The 21,308-nt window shown below is 27.3% G+C and overlaps 1 protein-coding gene across 1 annotated transcript; it reads right to left on the reverse strand.

Moving 5' to 3' along the window:
- Window positions 1-376: 376 nt before the first annotated feature.
- On the reverse strand, window positions 377-19,243 carry Dh31 (diuretic hormone class 2). Its single transcript, XM_035862066.2, has 4 exons — window positions 19,140-19,243; window positions 2,412-2,533; window positions 944-1,048; window positions 377-845 (listed from the first exon to the last, which is right to left on the reverse strand). Exons 2-4 carry the CDS (start codon window positions 2,501-2,503, stop codon window positions 719-721), a joined length of 324 nt encoding a protein of 107 aa, XP_035717959.1. The 5' UTR covers window positions 2,504-2,533; window positions 19,140-19,243; the 3' UTR covers window positions 377-718.
- Between the last annotated feature and the right edge of the window lie 2,065 nt (window positions 19,244-21,308).

Raw genomic sequence — 21,308 nt, forward strand, 5'->3', positions numbered from 1 at the left:
TTCTCGTCTATTAATCTTGGAAACCTTTGGTCCGAAACACTTAAAAAATTCAAAATAGAAACAAAAACAAAATAAAAGAATAAAAAGAAAAAGGAAAAAAACAAAATGTTTACAATTTTTTTTTGAACTTTTCAAACTACATCAGTTTGACTCGGGACTATTTGTTCAGGCTCAATTTTTTTGTCGACACTGAAAGGGATATATATATATATATATATATATATGTATATATATATATATATGTATATATATATATATATATCTACACATTTATATATATATCTACATGACTAGAGATAAATCATCGTTCGTGCTTTTTGGTAAATTGTATTATAGCGAGCAAGAATTAAGATAACGGAAAAGTGTCAACTATACTATTAAGGAAAAAAAAAAAAGAAAAGAAAAAACAAATTCTATTCGCGCGCTACGTGTCACGTATTATGTATTAAATAAGAATTAAAATAAATATTACAGATTAGAAATCAAATATCTACAGAAAGAAGAAATATCGCGGAAACGTGCGTCAAAGTGCGAAATATGTAAAATTCTAAAGAGGTCTGACACAATCGTCTGACACATTACGTGAACAAGTACGTTGAACAATGTCGTCATTATTATTATAATTATTATTATTATTGTTAATATTATTATTGTTATTATTATTATTATTTGCGTTAGAAGTTCACTTTACATCCTCTTATATTCGACTTATCTATATTTATTCCGAACGGCGCCTTCGTCCTGGACCACCGGCGTAATTCGCGGCTGCGAGACCCATCAAATGTTTCGCTGCTTGAGAACCACTAAATCCACGGCTCAAACCTAAGTCCAGTCCGCGTTTATTGCTAAAAGATAATTATATAAAAGATTAGTTTCATCATCAGAATAAAAAAATATTATCTGATCGACATGTTTAAATTATATCAATATAACAGATACAGACTTTTCGAGTTCTTGATTTCGCATGATCGAATGACGAAGACGGGCGAGCATATCAAGGAGAGCTTCAGGATCTTCTTCTTCTAATTGATTCCAATAATTTTGTTGTCTGTAAAGTATACAATGAACGGTGATTCGATAGTAAAAATAATAGTAATAATAATAATAATAATAATAATAATAATAATAATAATAATAATAATAATAATAATAATAATAATAATAATAATAATAATAATAATAATAATAATAATAATAATAATAATAATAATAATAATAATAATAATAATAATAATAATAATAATAATAATAATAATAATAATAATAATAATAATAATAATAAAAAATATATAAATTATAATTGGTCGGAGAGAAAGCATCGTTGATAGATCGATTATTTTCTAGTGAGATGCATTCTTTAACTCTCTTTCTATCTCTCTCTCTCTCTCTCTCTCTCTCTCTCTCTCTCTCTCTCTCTCTCTGTCTCTTTCCCTGTCTCTCTCTTTCTCTCTCTCTCTCTCTCTCTCTCTCTCTCCCCCTTTTTATTTATCTTATTGCAATGATGAAGAATGTCTTCTAAATGAACTCGATATTAGTACTTGAAAGATAATAGGTTTCAAACATATTCCTTTAAATAAAATTTACCTCGACTCATTTCTTTTTCTCCATCGACTTTATTGGATGCTTATCTTCAAATCAGAGAATCACTTTAAAAGAGACCATGATGATTTATGAAAAGAAACTGGGTTAAACCATCTATTGCAAACAGACGCATCTCTCTTTTCTCTTAGTTTATCGTCGAAGGATATCGAATGATCGTCCTACCGGCGAGGCAATCATGATATCTATTAGACGAATTAGCTCAATTGTCACAGTTGTTCGTTATCCATTTACACTATCTTTATTCCCTCTCTTTCTCTCTCTCTCTCTCTTTCTCTCTTTCTCTCTCTCTTTCTCTCTCTCTCTCTTTCTCTCTCTCTCTCTCTCTCTCTCTCTCTCTTTTTATCTCTCTATAAACGATACTTAACCCTTTGACATACAAATAAAAAGAAATTTGACGTGCCCGAAAAATACTACAGTGTATATCATTTCCCTAAAATGGATTCATTTTAAACAAAACAAAATCAACATATGAGTGAAATAATTGAATAATTTAATAATGTATTGTACAACGTTCACTGGAGACCGTTCCTGACATCTCGGAGATGTCTACAATAGCACATGAAATGAACGTCTCCCAGAAGTCATTGTATGTCAAGGGGTTAAGAGAAAAGTTATCACTTTCTTTTCTATTTTGTACAGTGGCGAGCAAAAGTTTTTGATCGATTTTAAAAGTCTATTATTCTTTTTCGAGATTTTCCTTTTCTTTTTTTTTTGAAAGCTAATTTTATCTTTGAAATTGTATGATTACATGTTTAGTTTTTGTTCATCCAGTATCTATTTGTAAATTTTGTTTAAATTGTAATACTTACGAAAACGGAGCAGCATCCGCCAGAGGACTTGACACCACCATAACGGTGATGGCTATCAGGATCAAACAGGAGATTGCGATTTGTCTCTGCATCTTCGGTCAGGGATAAATCGTTCACTTGCCCTAAAAGAAAATTACGCGATTTTATGTATGTGTTTGTGTGTGTATGTGTGTATGTATGTACTGAGAAATTTTAATGATAATGTCTGAATATTTGTAATTGTTTATAAATGTAAGACAAAGATTTTTATAAACGAAAGACAAAGAATAATAATCTCAATCGAAATTTTCTTTATATCTTTTCAGATATTTTATATTTCTTGAAAAATATTTGTATGCACTCGTAACTAACCATAAAAAATCGATATGTAAATCCGTTATGTGCGTTTAGAAAACAAAAAAAATAAGAGATTTATATATTCGATATACAAGAAAAATTAGAGATCTATTAAGATCTATGATCTATGATTTTGATAATTATACTAACATACTTTTCGTCATGAATATACATATGAAAAATTCGACAATTAGATAGATATTCATTGTGTATAAAATTTAATATATATATATATATATATATATATACATATATATATATATATATATATACATATATATATATATATATATATATATATATATATATATATATGAGAAAGAGAGATAATAAATAAAAATGAAATATAGAAAATGATAAAACCCGTGCAATGACTAATTTGTATTGTAATAATGTATCAAATTGCAATCGATCCAAGTAAAATAGGTGCAAATCGTCCTTAATGAGAGAGCAGAGGATAAAAGCAAAATATAATAATCGTTGAAGTCATTGAAATGAAAAATGTCTTTGACGAAGCGCTGATTATTTCACGAAATTCATTATGCTTTCATTTATGACTTTTGTGGTTTATAATTTGATAATATTGAACTATCGTATAATAAGAAAAAAATCGAACGAAAATCTTTTTAATTTTAAATTTCAATATTTTATCAAATAATAAGTTGAATTTTATTAGAAAAAAACGCGTTTCCGTTCGATAGTACAGGAATGTAAAGTTTTCAAATCTTTAGTTTCAAATAAAGAGTCTTAAATTAAATTGAAACTTAAAAAATATTACTGCATTTTCCGATGAATTATTTATTCGAACATCGAGATTCCCTTAATACATGTGCAAGTATATATTAATTATTTTTCTTATATTATAAATGGCGAATTAAGAAAAAATAATCTAACAATCATTCTTTGTTTTTTTCTTTTCTTTCTATTGTCTCATCTTGTCCATATTTCTACATTTAATATGAATAGTATTTAGTAATATTAGGGGAAAATAATTGCTCTTATGATATTTCACACTATTGGTACGATAAGTTTTTAATAATTAACGAAAGGTATAATAGTGTATGTAAGGACAAAGGAATTACAAATGTACCTATATAAATATTTGCATCAGATTAATATTACTTGTAATATTACATATAAATGTAATATCAATGCGATGAGATAGTATATTGAATAAAAAAAATTATTTTTCTGATCTTTTTTTTTATTATGATTTTCTTTTCCTTCTCTTTTAGAATATCATGTTTTTTATTCGGTAGGAGTATATATATATATATTTATATACATATGTATATATATATATATATATGTATGTATGTATGTATCTATACTTAACTCGTTTTCGTGTTACTCGGTTTCGAATATTTCTTATGTGGACATAAGATTAAGTAAAGGAGGGAGTTAAAAGAAGCAAAGGAGAAAATAGAGTTGTACGAGATGACGGTGAGGAACGAGACAATACGTTTTCCACGTCGTTCAGAAAAGTCATTCCAATGTTTTCAAAGAACCTGACTAACAAACTATTCAACTCTGTTCTAAGTATCTGAAAGTTCTTTTATAGATTTTAAGTTTTATCCATCGCTTACATACATATGTGAAACTCTTCTCAAATATGGGGTTGACCAAAAGTTCCTAGGTAATTATAAAAATCGATTACTCCTTTTTGAGAAATTTTACGTTTATTTTTATTTTCAGATTATGAAACTACAAGTTTGAATACTTTTTTACAATTTGAATAAAAAAAGGAAAATTAGATTAGAAAGTTTCGAAAAGAGAGTAATTGATTTTTATGATCGTACAAAAACTTTTAGCCCAAACTGTATAAAAGAACGAAATGCGGAGAACTCTCGGATGAATTACAAAAGATTCAATCGATCTCTAATGTTTTAATCAAATTTTCAAATATCTTCTTTTCATTTTCAATATTTTTTTTACCGTGTAAAATGTAACACGAATTAAAGAATTTTTCCAACGTACATACTTTCATCGTTCGTTCGATTAGCATTTTATTATGATGCAATCACGTTGCCTTGAATAGATTCGTTGTAGGAGTAGATAATTGGACTCATCGTTCTCGATAATCGATGCTGATGTATATTTATATGTATGTATATATACGTTTACATACATGTACACTTATTTATATGCAAGAAAGAAATATAAAAAAGAAATTATCTATTTCGGTGTAAAAGAAGATCCTATTTCTCTTAGTTCGTTTTTCTTGTAGTAAAAAAAATATTCAGAAAATATTTATATATAAATATATAATATATAAAAAGTGTATTATATATAATACAAATAAAAAATTGTATATATATATATATATATATATATGTACATAATAATACAAAGTGGGTAATAATTTTGATCATGTTCTTTCTATAGATATAAAGTATTGTTCTCAAAATATGTATAGTACGAATAGTGCTATAATACTAGATTTTCTATTCCTTATTTTAAATAAACAAAAAAAATTTTAATGATTTCGTTAAAGTTATCACCTTATTATGAAATAAAAGAAAGAAAGTCAATTTTAAAAATTATTAATAAAATTGATTTTATTATATCGATATTATTGCAATATATAAATAAATAAAGATTAATGCAAACTTGAAAACGATACTTTTTTCAAATCTTTACGATTTTTTGTTCCAAAGATATTCGCTTCGAAAAATTTTCATTCATAATTCGTATACACCTGTTGGTAAGAGCAGTAGTAGTAATAGTAGTAGTAGTAGTAGTAGTAGTAGTAGTAGTAGTAGTAATAGTAGTAGTAGTAGTAGTAGTAGTAGTAGAAGTAGTAGTAGTAGCAGTAGTAGTAGTAGTCGGGTCTCCTAACTTTTCGAAACTTATATAGGTCAGTGTGTCACCGAACAAATTTGAATGAAAATTATATATGGGTCAATTTAAATGTCTTTCATTTACATAAGAATATCTCCGAAATTAAAAGTCATAAGAATCAAATATCGTTTTAAAAATTAGAACTTTCTCTATCTTTTTTGATGTATTGTTAATAATTAATTAAGAATTTGTTATAAACAAATTTGTACTGAAACTAAATTCATTTTATTTTGCTAAAAAAAGAAATAAATTTAGATTTTCGACTGATTTATAAAATTACATAAATTAATAAATAATTTATACTAAATTATTTTTTTACATATATAATTATTATATATATATATATATATATATATATGTATATCACTATATATGTATATCACTATATATGTATATGTGTACCTATATACAACGATGATAAAAGTACGATGAATAGATTATTCCATAATCGAATGTTAAGATGCTTTTACACAAACAAGATAACAACGTAGTTTCATCATAGGTTAACGTTAGAACGTGTTGTAACGAAAAAAAGAAAAGGGAGAAAATAAAAAAGAAAAAAAAAGAGAAGAAAGAGCGGAGGGTGTGAGAACGACGCTATATTTTCATTACCCGACTTATATTCTAGCTCGTAACTGTTCGACGTGATTCGAAACCGTATCAATTCTTGTATCATATTGCATGAAATAAAGTCGGAAAATTGTGAATTCGAATTGTCAAACACGTTCCATTTTTATAGGAATAACTGTGTGCTTTCTTTGCATACCTATATAACGCGGAAACTATGATAAAACATTAAAAATACATGGACCAATTTTTTCTTCTTTTTTTTGTGTATGTGTATGTATATGTGTATGTGGCTCTTTTTTTTCATTATAGTCATAGATTTTTCGAAAAATATAAAATGACACTACTTTGATGTACTGAGGACATACATAGTTAGCAACTCACAAAAAATTGAATAAATCACAAATATATGCTTATAATGATATACTCGTTGACTATTAATAATAAAGATATGATTTTCAATTGAAAATTACTTTGCAATAATTTGGACATGTAAATTAAAAGCTATTATACATTTAATTTGAAAATCATTTCAATGTAATGGAGTTTCACTGAGTACGTTATACTTTTATCACATGTCGAATTTATCAATAATGTATTTTTCATTGTTAAAGAACTAATAATAAATATTGACTCAATTCTATTTAGAGATTGCAATACATTAACACATCTTGCGATGTCAAAAAAAATTTTCTATAGAAAGTTCTTGCGATCATGTGTACATGTATATATATATATATATATATATATATATATATATATATATATATTTTTTTTTTTTTTTTTTTTTTTTTTTTTTTTTTTTCTTATTGTGTAATAAAGTCGAGGGACGAAATATTATTAAAGACATCTATATCGTATCCCATCGGTTAAACCTGAGATTATAATAGTAATACGTTTTACGAGCTGATCCGCACAATTTTCTTATGTTTGTTCAGCCTACGATGACAATATTATAGCTTTTCCTTAACTTATGTTTTGATAAAGAATATTAGTTCTTAGGGAGGATCTCAAGAATTCGACGGGAAGCAGAAAAAAACATACACTGTTATCTTTTTCCTTATCCCATCCCTTATCCCTTTCCTTTCATTTTTTCTCTCTTTCTCTATCTGTCTCTCTCTTTCACTCTCCCTTTTACACATACACACACACACACTTTTTATACATATATATACACTTTTGGCCTTGGTTGTGTTATAACTACGAAGTAAACGAAGTAAATGATAAAAAAAAGAAAAAAGAAAAAAAATGTGGTGAACGTCCATTTCTAAATAAAAGGGTTAAAATGGTATTGTGCGTAGATTAAGATGAGGGACAAAAAATGTATTTCTGTTTTCAACTGGATCATTCGAAAGAGACGACAAATTTGATATACAAAAATAAGATGAATGAGACTAAAGAAAACAAACGAGATGGATATGGTGCTTTAAGAAAAACGTTTCTTAAAATGGGGGATCAAACAAATTGTAGGAATTGCTGAAGTATTTTCTAAGATGTAATAACTTTTAGAAGTTAGTGATATGTGTGTGAAAGTGCGGAAAGAAATCGAAATGGAGAGAGTAAAGGGATTTACGTTCTCAATTAAATTATCGAACGTGGAATTTCGTATCCCACATGATGTGTCTTCCTAACACAACTTATATTTTTTTTCTTTCTCTCTTACTCTCGCACTCTCTTTTTTTCCCTTGGTCTCTCCCACTCTCTATCTCTTTCTTCCTCTCCTTCTCCCCTTTTTTCTTTCACTTTCTCCCCTTTGGGAACACGACGTTCTTGAACACGTGCTACGTGACCACCGAGTTTTCTATATTTTATAAAGTTCCGAGATATATACCAGAAACTTGTGTGTGTGTGTGTTATGTTTACATACATTTAATACATTGATGATTATATGTATGCTATAATATATGAAAACTAATGCGTTTTGACTATATTCATAATTAAATGAAAATATTATATGTTCAAGAAAATTGATAATATGTATATAAAAATTAATCGAACGCTATATCTAACGGAATATAAATTATATCATGATAACGAAACACACAATATTGTATATTATCATAATTAGATAGATCGTGCAGATGTATGTGCAAAAATACAACTGTACCTATTTACTCGTGAAAATGGTCAACGATGTTTCAACTAACAAAATTTTAATTTACTCGAAAAAAAGAAAGAGAGAGAGAGAGAGAGAGAGAGAGAGAGAGAGAGAGAGAGAGAGAGAAAGAAAGAGAGTGTGTGAGAGAGAGAGAGAGATCGTAAGAACTCTTTTTCTTGATAACTATCAAATGTTATTACATATATAGATATTTTATGATCGATCGAGTGATTAATATAATGGATAAATATCTCGAAGAGATTAGAAAGATAGATTTAATGAAATATGTATTATTTTTGAGAAAGATGGGAGGGAGGTAGGGAGGTAAGTTGGCAGGGGGGTTAGTTAATTAGATTGTTCTTTGATGGGTGGTTTCTCGTATGAATATTAATGATATTACTTCCGGAGAGGAAGATCGAAATAGTCTCGAAGAATATTTTCCTCGAGGGAGGAAATTACGAAGACAAGAGGTTATAAATTAACTTTTCTCTCTTTCTCTCTTTCTCTCTTTCTCTCTCTCTCTCTCTCCCTCTCTTTCTCTTTCTCTCTCTGTCTCTGTCTCTGTCTCCCAAAACATGGTGGACCAATACCCTATGAAAAATAAATATATATAATGATCTGGCGTTGATAGATAGATTGGTGAACAATCATCTGAGTATTATCGAGACTTTTTTGATTGTTCCTTACTCAGTAAAGAATACATGAGTTGTCATATTCGAATAAAAAGCAAGAAAGAAAGAAAGAGAGAAATCTTATGTGACAAAATGAGAGATAAGATCGTCGATATTTTTAGATCTTTTTTCACATTCTAAGTCAGCTGAAATCACGATGAAATATATTTATGTACGATGATCAATCGAATAAATACCGAATTCGTAAGAAAAGATAAAAGAAAAAAGGAAAAGAAAGGAAAATCAAGGAAAGATGATTGAGATCAAAATAATTCATCTAATAAATCGTCTTTTCAAATACTTTTTGTTTGATGACTTTATAATCAGAATCTTCGGAAGATAAGGACTTGCGAAGATTGAAAGAAATCGATATCGTACTATTTTATAAAAAAGAATTGATTTATCTCGAATTATTATTATTACAATTTTAATTGAAAGAAATTATATATATATATATATATATATATATATATTTCTTTGTTCATTTACACAGCCCTTAAGCATTAAATGATAAAAAAATAATTTTGTATGATCTAAAAAAAAAATAATTACGATTTATTTCAATAATTCAATTCAATATTTTGGACATTTTTAGATCAAATTATTCATATTATATGTATTCTTATTATAAATGTTAATAATAATTAATGAGAATTAATTTAATATATCAAACGAAATTTTATCGAAATATTTTTATTAACACTCGTCTATAAATATCAAAATATAATACTTGGATCAATAAACAATATTTAAATCCTTGTACGTTACCCGGATTATTCAAATTTTATTCACCGATTTAGATAACCAAGTATTGGAATATAATAAAATTTGAATTTTGCTATTAACTCTGATAACAATAATAATAACTATTATTCCAAAACTTTTTCAACGTATATTAGTTATCGAAAAAAATTACGTTATATCGATTTATGCGAAATTTGTTTAGAAAGTCAAGGCTACAATCAATTTTTTCGATATAGATTAATCGAATTGGATTTTATATACGTCACAATATGACAGCGTGTTGCTGTTGATAAGTCTTATGAAAGAATAAACGACTTCGAAAAAAAAAAAGAAAATAAGAAAAGAAAAAAACAAATAAATTAAAAATAAGTAAAACGTTTATCTTCGTTGCACGAACGATTTTTTATGGTCAGTTTTACCAGGGTTTTCTTTTATTTTTTTGTTTCTTTTTTTTTACCCTTTTTATGGTGTCATCGTTCGTATAGAACTACAGGATAAATTTGATAGAAAAAAGAATTATGCGTGCGCGTTACCCGTAAAATCTTCTCCGTTATGTTCTAAGATCGAGTAACTGTCGAGTATAAGAAAATCGTTCGACCGTGTTATCGTTCATCAAATTATATCTAAAATTGGAAGCTTGACCGTTTAAGATTAGAGTTACCACGACATCCATTTAAACGCATCGCGTTTATTATCCATGTCGAGTTACTATCATCCCTACCAAAATTATTCATTAATGTATTCATTAACACGTATCCCATACATACATATACATACATATACATACATAAATATACGTACATTGAGTTTTATATGAGAAAATTATTTTTATAAAAAAGGAACAAACATATGATTATCTGATATTTTCATTGAAAATTTATGCTATATACATACTTGCATATATATATATATATATATATATATATATATATATATATATATATATATATATATATATATAGTATAAATTTTCAATGAAAATTTCAAACAATCTATATGTTTGTTTTTTTAATTTTGTTCGAAATGTAAATACAAAATAAAATCAATGTAGTCAATACAATATATAAAATCAATGTAATCAATACACATATATATATTTATAACCAAATCCTTAATATGCGAATCGATCAGATAATCAAAAAATTTAAATAAAACAGAATTTAAAAAAAAAATTTGAAATAATTAATTCCCATCCCGTACTTATAAATATATACATAGATATATAAAATAAATTGTTAGAAATACGTGTTAGAATGCAAGAGTGATCCTTATATACATACATGTTTCTTTATCGATAATATTCAAGCGATTTAATAATACTAGTAAAAGTCAATAAACTTGAACGCGCCGGTAGCATAGTTTAGTGATAGTAAAAGCGAATGCGATTATAGAATGTTCACGGTAAGTTTTCCGCAAGAAGTAAGCTTTCGAAAGTGTTGACAAACTCGATAAATAAAAAGCTTCTTTCCTCTTTTTTCACCTTTTGTACTCTATACGTAAAATAGCGTTTCTCTTTTGAAAAGAAATCGAGGTTAAAGCCATCGGGATGTATTTGTCACTTTTTCGTAGGATTTTTCATGGAAAACTCTTTCATTCTTTCTCTCTCTCTTTTTCTTTCTCTCTTTCACTCACTCTCTCTCTCTCTCTCTCTCTCTCTCTCTCTCTCTCTCTCTCTCTCTCTCTTTTTTTCTCTTTGTCTCTCTATCTCTCTATTTCTCCATCTCTCTTTATCGTTTTATATCCTTGTGTGTTTAAAGTACAGAAGTAAACTGTAAAATCGTGTTAGTGGCTAAAATCGAAAGGAAATTTTGTCGTTGAAGAGGATGAAAAGGATAAAATAAACTTAGGGAAAACGGAATTTCTTGTTTGTTTGTTTGTTTGTTTGAGAGAGAGAGAGAGAGAGAGAGAGAGAGAGAGATAAAGAGAGAAAGAATAACTAGAAATATTCGTACATTTTCAAAGCAAAACGATAAGTGCATAGCAACTTATGTAAACGCATCTTCTCTTACATGGCATTGTAAAATTTGTTTCCTTAAATTGGATTGTGTTTACTATATCTTTTGCGTCCATCGCCATTGAAAGTTCTCGGAAACATGGTGAAAATCGTTGGAAAACGTGGCGAGAATTAGCGGCATGAGAATCTCAAGCATTACGGAATTTCGAACATTTTCGAGATAGAGAGATACAGAGAGAAAGAGAGTGATAAAGGAAGGGAAAGAGAGAGAGAGAGAGAGAGAGAGAGAGAGAGAGAAAGATGTATGCAAAAAGCCGGAGGCATCATTCCCCTCTTTAACTTCGTTGAAACAACCGCGTACCTTTACTTTCTCATAGTTGTCATTGTCTAAGTTGTTTCAATGCTTTAATAAAGCCTAACATGAAAGAAAATGTTCGAATGGACGTGTTCTATTTAGTAAAAAAACAGAGAGAGAGAGAGAGAGAGAGAGAGAGAGAGAGAGAGAGAGAGAGAGAGAGAAGGAAAAAAATTATAAACAGATCATATATCTTCATGCAATACATATTTTCTTATCGCATGACGAGAAAATAAAAAAATATACTTTATATATATATATATATATATATATATATATATATATATATATATATATATATATATAGGTTTGTGTGTGTGTCTGTGTGTCTGTGTGTATATATATATATAGAGCGTATATTTTGTTTTACGTTAGAATCGTCACATGGGAACGATTACATCGAAATCGGATACGAATGAGTGGATGTTATGGAAAATCATAAATATAAGTACGTTCCAGTCTAGTATGATAAATTCAACTTCGTCTTCTATCGAAAATGAAACTTTTTATTACGTTCAATCTATTTTCAATTTTTGAGGACTTTAGAAATGAATTTTTATCAGTACCTCCGTACAATTTCATTTTGATAAATTACGAAAAAAAGGAAAAAGTACGTTGAATATCGTAGAAATGAAAATAAAAATGAAAATTTCTAATAATAAAATTTTTATTGAATAATATCTATATTTTTCATCGGTGCTTTCTATCTCTATTTATCTCTCTATCTCTTTCTCTATCTATCTCTCTTTATTTCCCTCTATCTCTCTTTATCTTTCTTTTTTTTTTCTTTTTTATTCTTTCTATGCGGTTTTATTAATAATAAGATTTAATTGCACCGCTTCCGCCTGCGTCCTCTGTTAAATCAAATAACTAGATACTTCCAATTAGAAGTAACTACTTTATTAACCCTGGAATACTTGATTAAGGTTTTCTGGTACCATTGGAAACCGAGTTTCGAGCAAACATTAAGTAAGCTTATTTCTCTCGTTTGCGAACCGTAACGGTGTTCTTAGAATATCGACTTTTATAAGTTCTCATGATTCCCAAGTATTTTATCTTATTTCGATAGAAATATATACGTTAGATTATTATCTTATTCGGTAATCAATAAAACGTAAATTGAGAGATAAAGTTGGTGGAAACATTGGACATCATGACGTCGTTAAATTTTTATCACCTTATAACGAATATTATACGTCTGACGCGAAACATTTTGTTTCGTTAAGTAAAAACGCAAAAGGCTGTCACTCTATGAAACTCTACTATAATTTTGTACGCTCGAGTTCTACTGTTCGTTCGTGTTCTAACTTTATAATACCTATCTGGAACACGCTGGTTTCCTTTTCAGTAATATGCGTTAGAACAAATATCAAAAGTGTTGATAAAATTAAACGAGAGAAAGAGGGTGAGAAAAGGAAAAGAAATTAAAACAAAACAAAAAAAAAAGAAAAAGGGAAAGAAAATTTGAATAAAAGAGAGAGAGAGAATGAGAGATGAGAAAGAGAGAAAGAGAAGAAAAAATAAAGAAAACTGGAAACGATAGAGCAAGATGATTTTAATTTTCGATGTGAGAACTTTTATTATCTTAATATTCACATTGCCATACTCAAAAAAAAAAAAAAGAAAATGAATATCAGCAAAATCATTATTTACAAGATCGAGTTGAGAGTCTTGAACTTCCTTCTATCAGAATCAAGAAATCCTTTGGAATAATACGTTTATCTCGTTATCTCGTTTGCCATCACACAGAAAAGGTAAGATTGGTATTACTCTTATCCGAAGATAATGCTTTCCTTATGAAATTTACTTTACAAGTTATATTCTTAAAATGTAAAAGATGACGAAAAGTTTTCATTTTTAGTTAAGAAAAGAAAAATTTGATTAGAAAGCTCTCGTAATAGTCGCAAAAGGGAAATCGAGTTTACGTTCATTTTGTTTTTTTTTCTCTTTCTTCTTCTTTCTTTCTTTCTTTTCTTTTTTGTTTTGTTCTGTTTCGTTTTCTTTTCTCTTTGTTTGTTACTTTTCTCTCCCCTTCTTCTTCCTCTTTCACTTCTTCTATTACTCTTTTCGATAAACGAGATAAAACAGCTTTCTTCTTGCTTTAACCATAACGCTATCGTTTTCTATAAAAACGAAGTAGGTAAATGCCATAGATATGGTACCTTGAAATTTGTTCGACGCAGCTGGAACTACATTTTGCGAGAACATAATATGTATGTATGTATGTATATATGCACACGAAAGCAATGGCTTTCAATGTATTCTTCTTGTACACGTTATATAAAGCTCTAAGGTTTCACAGGTATAAGTAAAAAACTTCATAAATATATGTATGTGTGAAGAGAGAGAGAGAGAGAGAGAGAGAGAGAGAGAGAGAGAAAGTATTTTATAAAAGGAACGTAAACGTAACAACGTAGGAAAAGGAACTTGAATGAAAAGTTGTATCTATTTCTTTTCATTTATAGTCTCGATTGATTTCTCTATAGCTATAAATCGATATTTTGCAATGGCCTATTTTACGGGTAAGCTTCTCGTCACGATATTTCTAATGTATTCTAAAGATCATCTAAAAAAAAAACGAAAGAAAAAAATATGTATATATATAATGTAAAAAATAATCTATAATATAGTAAAAATCTTGTCTATATATATATAAGTGTGTGTTTATGTGTATGTGTATTATTACAATCTATTATAAATTTTTAACGAAACAATCGATTCGTGAAAAATTATAATAATAATTATTATTATTTTATTAAGAGCATATAATAATAATTATATTTATTATATTTCTAATTATATATAAATATAATTATTATTATATGCTCGTAATAAAAATTATTGATTTAAAAATTTACTGTTAAAAAAAATATATATATATATAGACAAGATTTCAAATCAATGACTTTTGTTATGTGAATAATAATAATTATAATAATTGTAACGAATCGATCGTTTCTTTAAAAAATTTGTTTCAATGATCTATCGAAAGATTTTTTATATTAGTAAACACGTATCTGTTATTTGTCTTTTATATAATAGAACAAACATTATTTACTCAAGTATGATATTGATCGATACGAACGTGTTGCTGTCTCACGCATAATTTTATGGACATAATAAATTAAATATCGTTCACGTTAGTTAGATCATCCACTAAAACGTGATTAAAATTAAATGAATATCTATAAGCGGACAAAGGTTTTTGCACGTGTGCTCTAATAGAACTTGAACTTCGATATTTCGCATAAATAGTTATTGTCTTTACTTATAGAACCATCAGCGAATTTTAAACTATGACAAGAGTTAGAATGAAAGAGAGTGAGAGAATTAAAGAAAGATAGAATATTTTTATATCGTAGCCAAGACTTCTTTGATAATACAATCTATCTCGTTGAAAAATGTTACAAACTATTATAATAAATTTTAATTTGACGAGATGTCTCTAATTCTATTAGTTTGTTATTTTTTCTTTCTCTCTTACTCTCCCTCTCTCTCTCTCTCTCTCTCTCTCTCCTTTTATTTCTCTTTCTCTATACGATTTATTCATTATTGAAAATATATCTTTCGAAATAAAATAATTCTCTCATGAATTTGTAATATATTTGTAATATATTTTTTATATATATTTGTTTTATGTTATTTTATGTTATTTTATTTTATTTTATGTTATTTGTTTTATGTTATTTTATTATATATATTTGTAATATATTTTTATATATATAAATATTTTTTTTTCTAATATCATTAATAATCTTCTAAATGAATGAATTTAAGAATTTTAATATCCATAAAAAGAGATTAAACGAAATTTTCGTCCATTAACAAATCGAAAAGATATTATCAGACAATAAATCTGTGAAGCATTTCACGCGGCGTGAAATCGAATAGATAGTTCGTAAATTGTTTTCTATCTGTGACAGAGTTGATTTCACTTTAATACAACGTTTATTTAAATTGTTATTCGTATTTGCAATCTCGCTTTTCGCTTTGCGTAACCTTCTATATGTAATACCATATGTAACACATATCTATATATATATATATATTTACTACATATGTAGATATATATTTGTAGCTGATACTTGTTTTCATACATTGCCTCTTCGACTGCCAGGTAAATAATATAAAAATTGTAATTCGCGTTTTATTAGTCAAAAGCTTTTTTATATAATTTACATACAAAGCTTATTTATATAATTCACATTAATTGAAATAGTTATTCTATGGTTTCTTAAATTCAAAATATAATATATAATAGATTGATAAATATCGAAAAAATAAATAAAGAAATAAATTAATAAAAGTACTCAAATAAATTATTCTATAATTATTGTAAAAGAGAGAGAGAGAGAGAGAGAGAGAGAGAGAGAGAGAGAGAGAGAGAGAGAGAGAGGAAGATCCCATATCGGTATATAATGTATATTCTTGTAAATTAGAATTCATATCAGTTCACTGAAATCTAATCTCTCAACTACGATATGTGATTTGCTAACTATCATAAAATATAATTGTTATTACGCGTTTAAATTAACGTGCAAATAGATAGATACGAGTTTTTCCCTTTTGCCAATGGGAATAGTTTAGCAATAAAAAACGAATATTCTATAAATTTTTATGACGATAAATTATTATCATTGATTTCACTTTGAAAAACTTGGAATAAAATATTTTGTCTATTTTTGTTTGCATAATGTTCTTTTCTAAAGAAATTCTTTGATAAAAAAGAAAAAAGAAGAAAAGAAATTAGAAAAATATTATTATAATATTTTTTCTTCGATCTATCTCTACCAACATTTATAACGAGTCCTGAACATTCATAATGAGTATAGAATTTCTTATGGACATTTCTTTAAACTCATTAAACACATTTTCTACTTTGATAGATCGTCTAACCGGTGTTAAATATCCTTTTTGCTTTTCACTGTTACTACTCTCCTAGCGATGAAGAATATAGTTATATGTTTTAGAGAACAACGGGACAATTTTCTTTTTAATTAATACCATTAATCTTCAAAGTCTCGGTTGCAACGAGTTATCCGATGCATTTTTTTGAAACTTGAGTTTTCTAAAAGAAATATTTGAAATATTACTATATTTTAGCAGCTCTTCTGATAATAATTGAAACGTTACTCTCTATTCATTTCTTTCGGAAGCATTGCTTTTATATTTTATTTATTTATTTATTTATCTTTTTTCTTATTATCTACAACAAAATCTATAAAAGATAGAAGTCGTCGTTCCAGTGCACAATATGCCACTGGTTGCACATTCGATGAAGTAAAGCATGTATTTATAAATTAATCGTATTTTGAATCATTCTCGTGTTCTGGATAATATACAAACGTAGTATGTTCTCTCAATATCGAACAAAAGATATCGTTAGCGTTTATAATAGCTACAGGTCCCGTAACGAACTATTCTTTTCTTCTAAGTCTATTCTTTTTCTTTTCTTCTTCTTTTTTTTTTAATACTTAATATCAGATTATTTTTCTTTTCGTTCAATTACAATCACACTGATTTTCTTCGTAAAACAAAATATATTTCTATTATCTCAATAATAATAATCATAATCATAATAATCATAATAATAATAATAATAATAATAATAATAATAATAATAATAATAATAATAATAATAATAATAATAATAATAATAATAATATAAAGAATAGTAATAATATATTATCGTTAATAATGCAAATAATAATATGAATAATAATGACAATAAATTAAATAGTATATTAAACATAATAATAGTAATAACAATATTAATATCACTACTAATAATAATATTATTAATAGTAATAATAATAATAATAATAATAATAATAATAATAATAATAATAATAATAATAATAATAATAATAATAATAATAATAATAATAATAATAATAATAATAATAATAATAATAATAATAATAATAATAATAATAATAATAATAATAATAATAATAATAATAATAATAATAATAATAATAATAATAATGATGATGGTCCACTTTAACAACAATGGTTCCAACAATTACGGAGTTCAATGAGTTCACGATACTCGACATGGCGTAATAGCATTGTTACTAATTATTGTTAGCACTGCAATCGTCCTACGTAATATACATACGTAGATATATAGATACATATACATGTATATATGTAGATATGTCATATGCATTGACTGGAGCGGCATTTAAAGTTCGTCCGTTTACACGCGCTTGTTTCACTTGTCGACGAAAACTTGACGGATACTACTGAACCAATTTTATTCAAACATCAAAAATATAAAAATCTCAAAAAGCGATGAAAAATTCTCATGTTCATTATATACGTCAAAAAAAACTTTGACAAATTAGGAAAGGTAAAAAATATTTCAATAGAAAAATTTTAAACGATCGTAAAACATTTTCTTTCTTTCTTCATCGTTTTTTCTCGCAGTTTTCTCTCTCCTTTTTTCTTTTTTGTTCGATTACTTCGTTTACGTCAAACATTTTATCTTCCTTTTTCTTTTTTTCTTTTTTTTTTTTACAGAAATGAAATCTTCAGCGAGGATATCGACGCGAATGAGAAACGATTGAATTAGGTATCTCGATCGTTTTTAACGAGTCTTGATGTGATTCGATGATTCAGCAAAAAAAATATTCATCCTCAAAGTGATTAAATTATTTATTTTTAAAAGAGAAAAAAAAATCGTATTACTACAAAGAGAGAGAGAGAGAGAGAGAGAGAGAGAGAGAGAGAGAGAGAGAGAGAGAGAAAGAAAGAGAGAGAGAAAGAGAGTGTATAATACTACAGAAAAAGAGAAGTGACTCGTTTCCCTGTTTTTATTCGGCTCGTAACATACTACGAAAGTGTCTACTTATTTTACGATTGCCCTAATAGTAAGACAATAAAATTGTCAAGACTATTAACTATAGGATACAATCTAACATTTTATCGAGTTTATTCGAAAAAACAGAATAAAATGAATAAGCGGATAGTAAAAAAAGAAAATAAATAAATAATTACATAGAAAATTGATTAAACAATTTTCATCTATGTCGATGTGAAAGAAAATAGAATGATTTTCGAAAAAGAAAAAAGAAAAAAGAACGATTATGGAACGTACACAATACGTACGCGAAATATCGAATTTATAAGCAATAATTTTTGCAACGTTGTCCCTTACCTCGATTTGAGAATAAATCTTCGTAATGAAACTTTTAAAGAATAACGTCGTAGAACACGTGATAGAGTAACCGTAGTTGTTCACCGGCGGATGCGGTTCTTCTGCGGTCGAGAGAATCCCGCGTCCCGTTTATATAAGCCGAGAACTTAGCGACTCTCCTGATCGCTATCCCCACCATACTAGTACTGTCGTCCAATCAAATGCCTACTCCTCTCTTCCTCTTCCAAGAGCAACCCTCTCTCTGTGTTAACCTCCGCAATTCTACCACCCCATACGAACTTGAACGCGATCACCAACACGTTCGCGAATCCGAACTAGGCTACCAGTATCTCTTTGCGTTGCTCCTGACACCCATGAATGCATTTATTCTCTAACGCCCACGCATCATTTCTCTCTCTCTCTTTCTTTCTCTTTTTCTCAATTTCTCTCTCTCTCTCTCTCTCTCTCTTTCTCTCACTGTCTTTTTCCATGATTCATGGTTGTCACAATACTGCTGCATCGTGACATCAATCGAGAGAACGGGCAACAATTGACATGAAAGAAAATCGTACATATGTATGTATTTAATTATTTTTATACATTTTTTCCAAGCGATAACATTAATTTTTTTATTTGCACTTTTTTTTTCCTTTACTTTTTTTCCTTTTTCTCAAAATTTCGTTCACGTAAATGTTAAGTTTATATAAATGTTTATGGGATAAAGAAGGAATCAAATGAACTTTGTAATATTACGATCTTTATTATTGTTATTATTATTATTATTATTATTATTATTATTATTATTATTATTATTATTATTATTTTTATTATTATTATTATTTTTATTTTTATTTTTATTTTTATTTTTATTTTTATTTTTATTTTTATTACTGTTAAAGTACAATTTATATTTTTATCATGATTTTTTTTTATATGTATATCTTCGAATACTGCATTTCATTCACGATAGTACAACAATTAAAATTATATTTTTAACACATTGTGAAATTATACATGTCTGAATGTATAATATTACAGAAGCATTATAGTGCTTCATTGTTGCTTGTCAATTTTTATTGTAGGTGTCGATATTTTTTCAAATCCATTTCAATCCATTGTTGCGACAATCCCAATTAAACATGTCATATTTATTCTCGTGAAAGAAAATTATCCTTTCTCAGAAATTAATATTCCTTTTCAACGTACTTTTCTCAAGAGAATTTTGAACACTTGATGTGCGATTTATTTTACTTATATATGTCATTCTTTTTCCGAGACGACCATTTAAACACTTTTCTTACTCAAAATTCTTCGATAAGTTTTCACGTGTATACTTTCTTATTAAAGTACGTTGCACAACAAAGGTTACGAGTTTTGGTCCACTTGTTGCATTTTTTCTGTTTTCTTTTTTCTTTTTTCTTTTTTCTTAACTACTCTCTCACGACAACTTTTTCTTCCCCAAAGTATTTATTTTTCTGAAGTTTCTTTAACATGATTTATTTATCATACTTCTAATGAATTTTATAATTGTTTAATTACGGTACTACGCTACCATAGACTTGTTTCTATTCGATAAACTTGAAATCTTCGAAGATGATTTTCCTTCATTGTAACATTTAAATATTAATTTTCTTTTCGCTGTAAACACTTGATTACCTTTTCCGACTTATTTTACATCGATTATTTAACTTGTTACAATGCAATTATAGCATAATATGAAGAAATTAAATTAATTAGTATTATAAGAAAGTTCAACATTAATCTTATATACCTTTCTAAGATCTTATTCGGAGATCTATTCGTTTATAATTTTCACGCATTTACAAATCCTATCATTAATTCAAAATTAGTATCTGTAAAGATAGAAAAAGGTTATATAATGTATCCTTCACAATTTACAATTTGATGAATAATACTAATGAAACTCTCGAAGTAGTCGATTGTCGAAAATTAGTCTGATAGTTTCGTTAATAATATTCTTCTCATTTAATGTTACAATTGGCATAGTATAATTGAGAAATCAGAATTGATATTCTGTAATCATGATATATTCAATCGATGCTCCAATATTATATATTGAAAATAAATGTCTATAAATCATAGATCTATCTCGTCGGTCATTTAAATATCACCGAACTAATACATATGTTTTCCTTTAAAAAATCGAATTTTCAGAATCGTGGTGAGGAT

This window comes from Vespa mandarinia, chromosome 14 (genome assembly GCF_050613455.1).
Source record: "Vespa mandarinia isolate Hongniang chromosome 14, ASM5061345v1, whole genome shotgun sequence".
NCBI lineage: Eukaryota > Metazoa > Arthropoda > Insecta > Hymenoptera > Vespidae > Vespa > Vespa mandarinia.

Excerpts from the sequence above, each read along its gene's own strand:
- Dh31 (XM_035862066.2), bottom strand. The coding sequence starts at position 2,503 with ATGCAGAGACAAATCGCAATCTCCTGTTTGATCCTGATAGCCATCACC. Across the intron at positions 1,049-2,411 it reads GCGGATGCTGCTCCGTTTTC|ACAACAAAATTATTGGAATC; the intron begins GTAAGTATTACA and ends TATACTTTACAG. Across the intron at positions 846-943 it reads CGAAATCAAGAACTCGAAAA|CAATAAACGCGGACTGGACT; the intron begins GTCTGTATCTGT and ends ATTATCTTTTAG.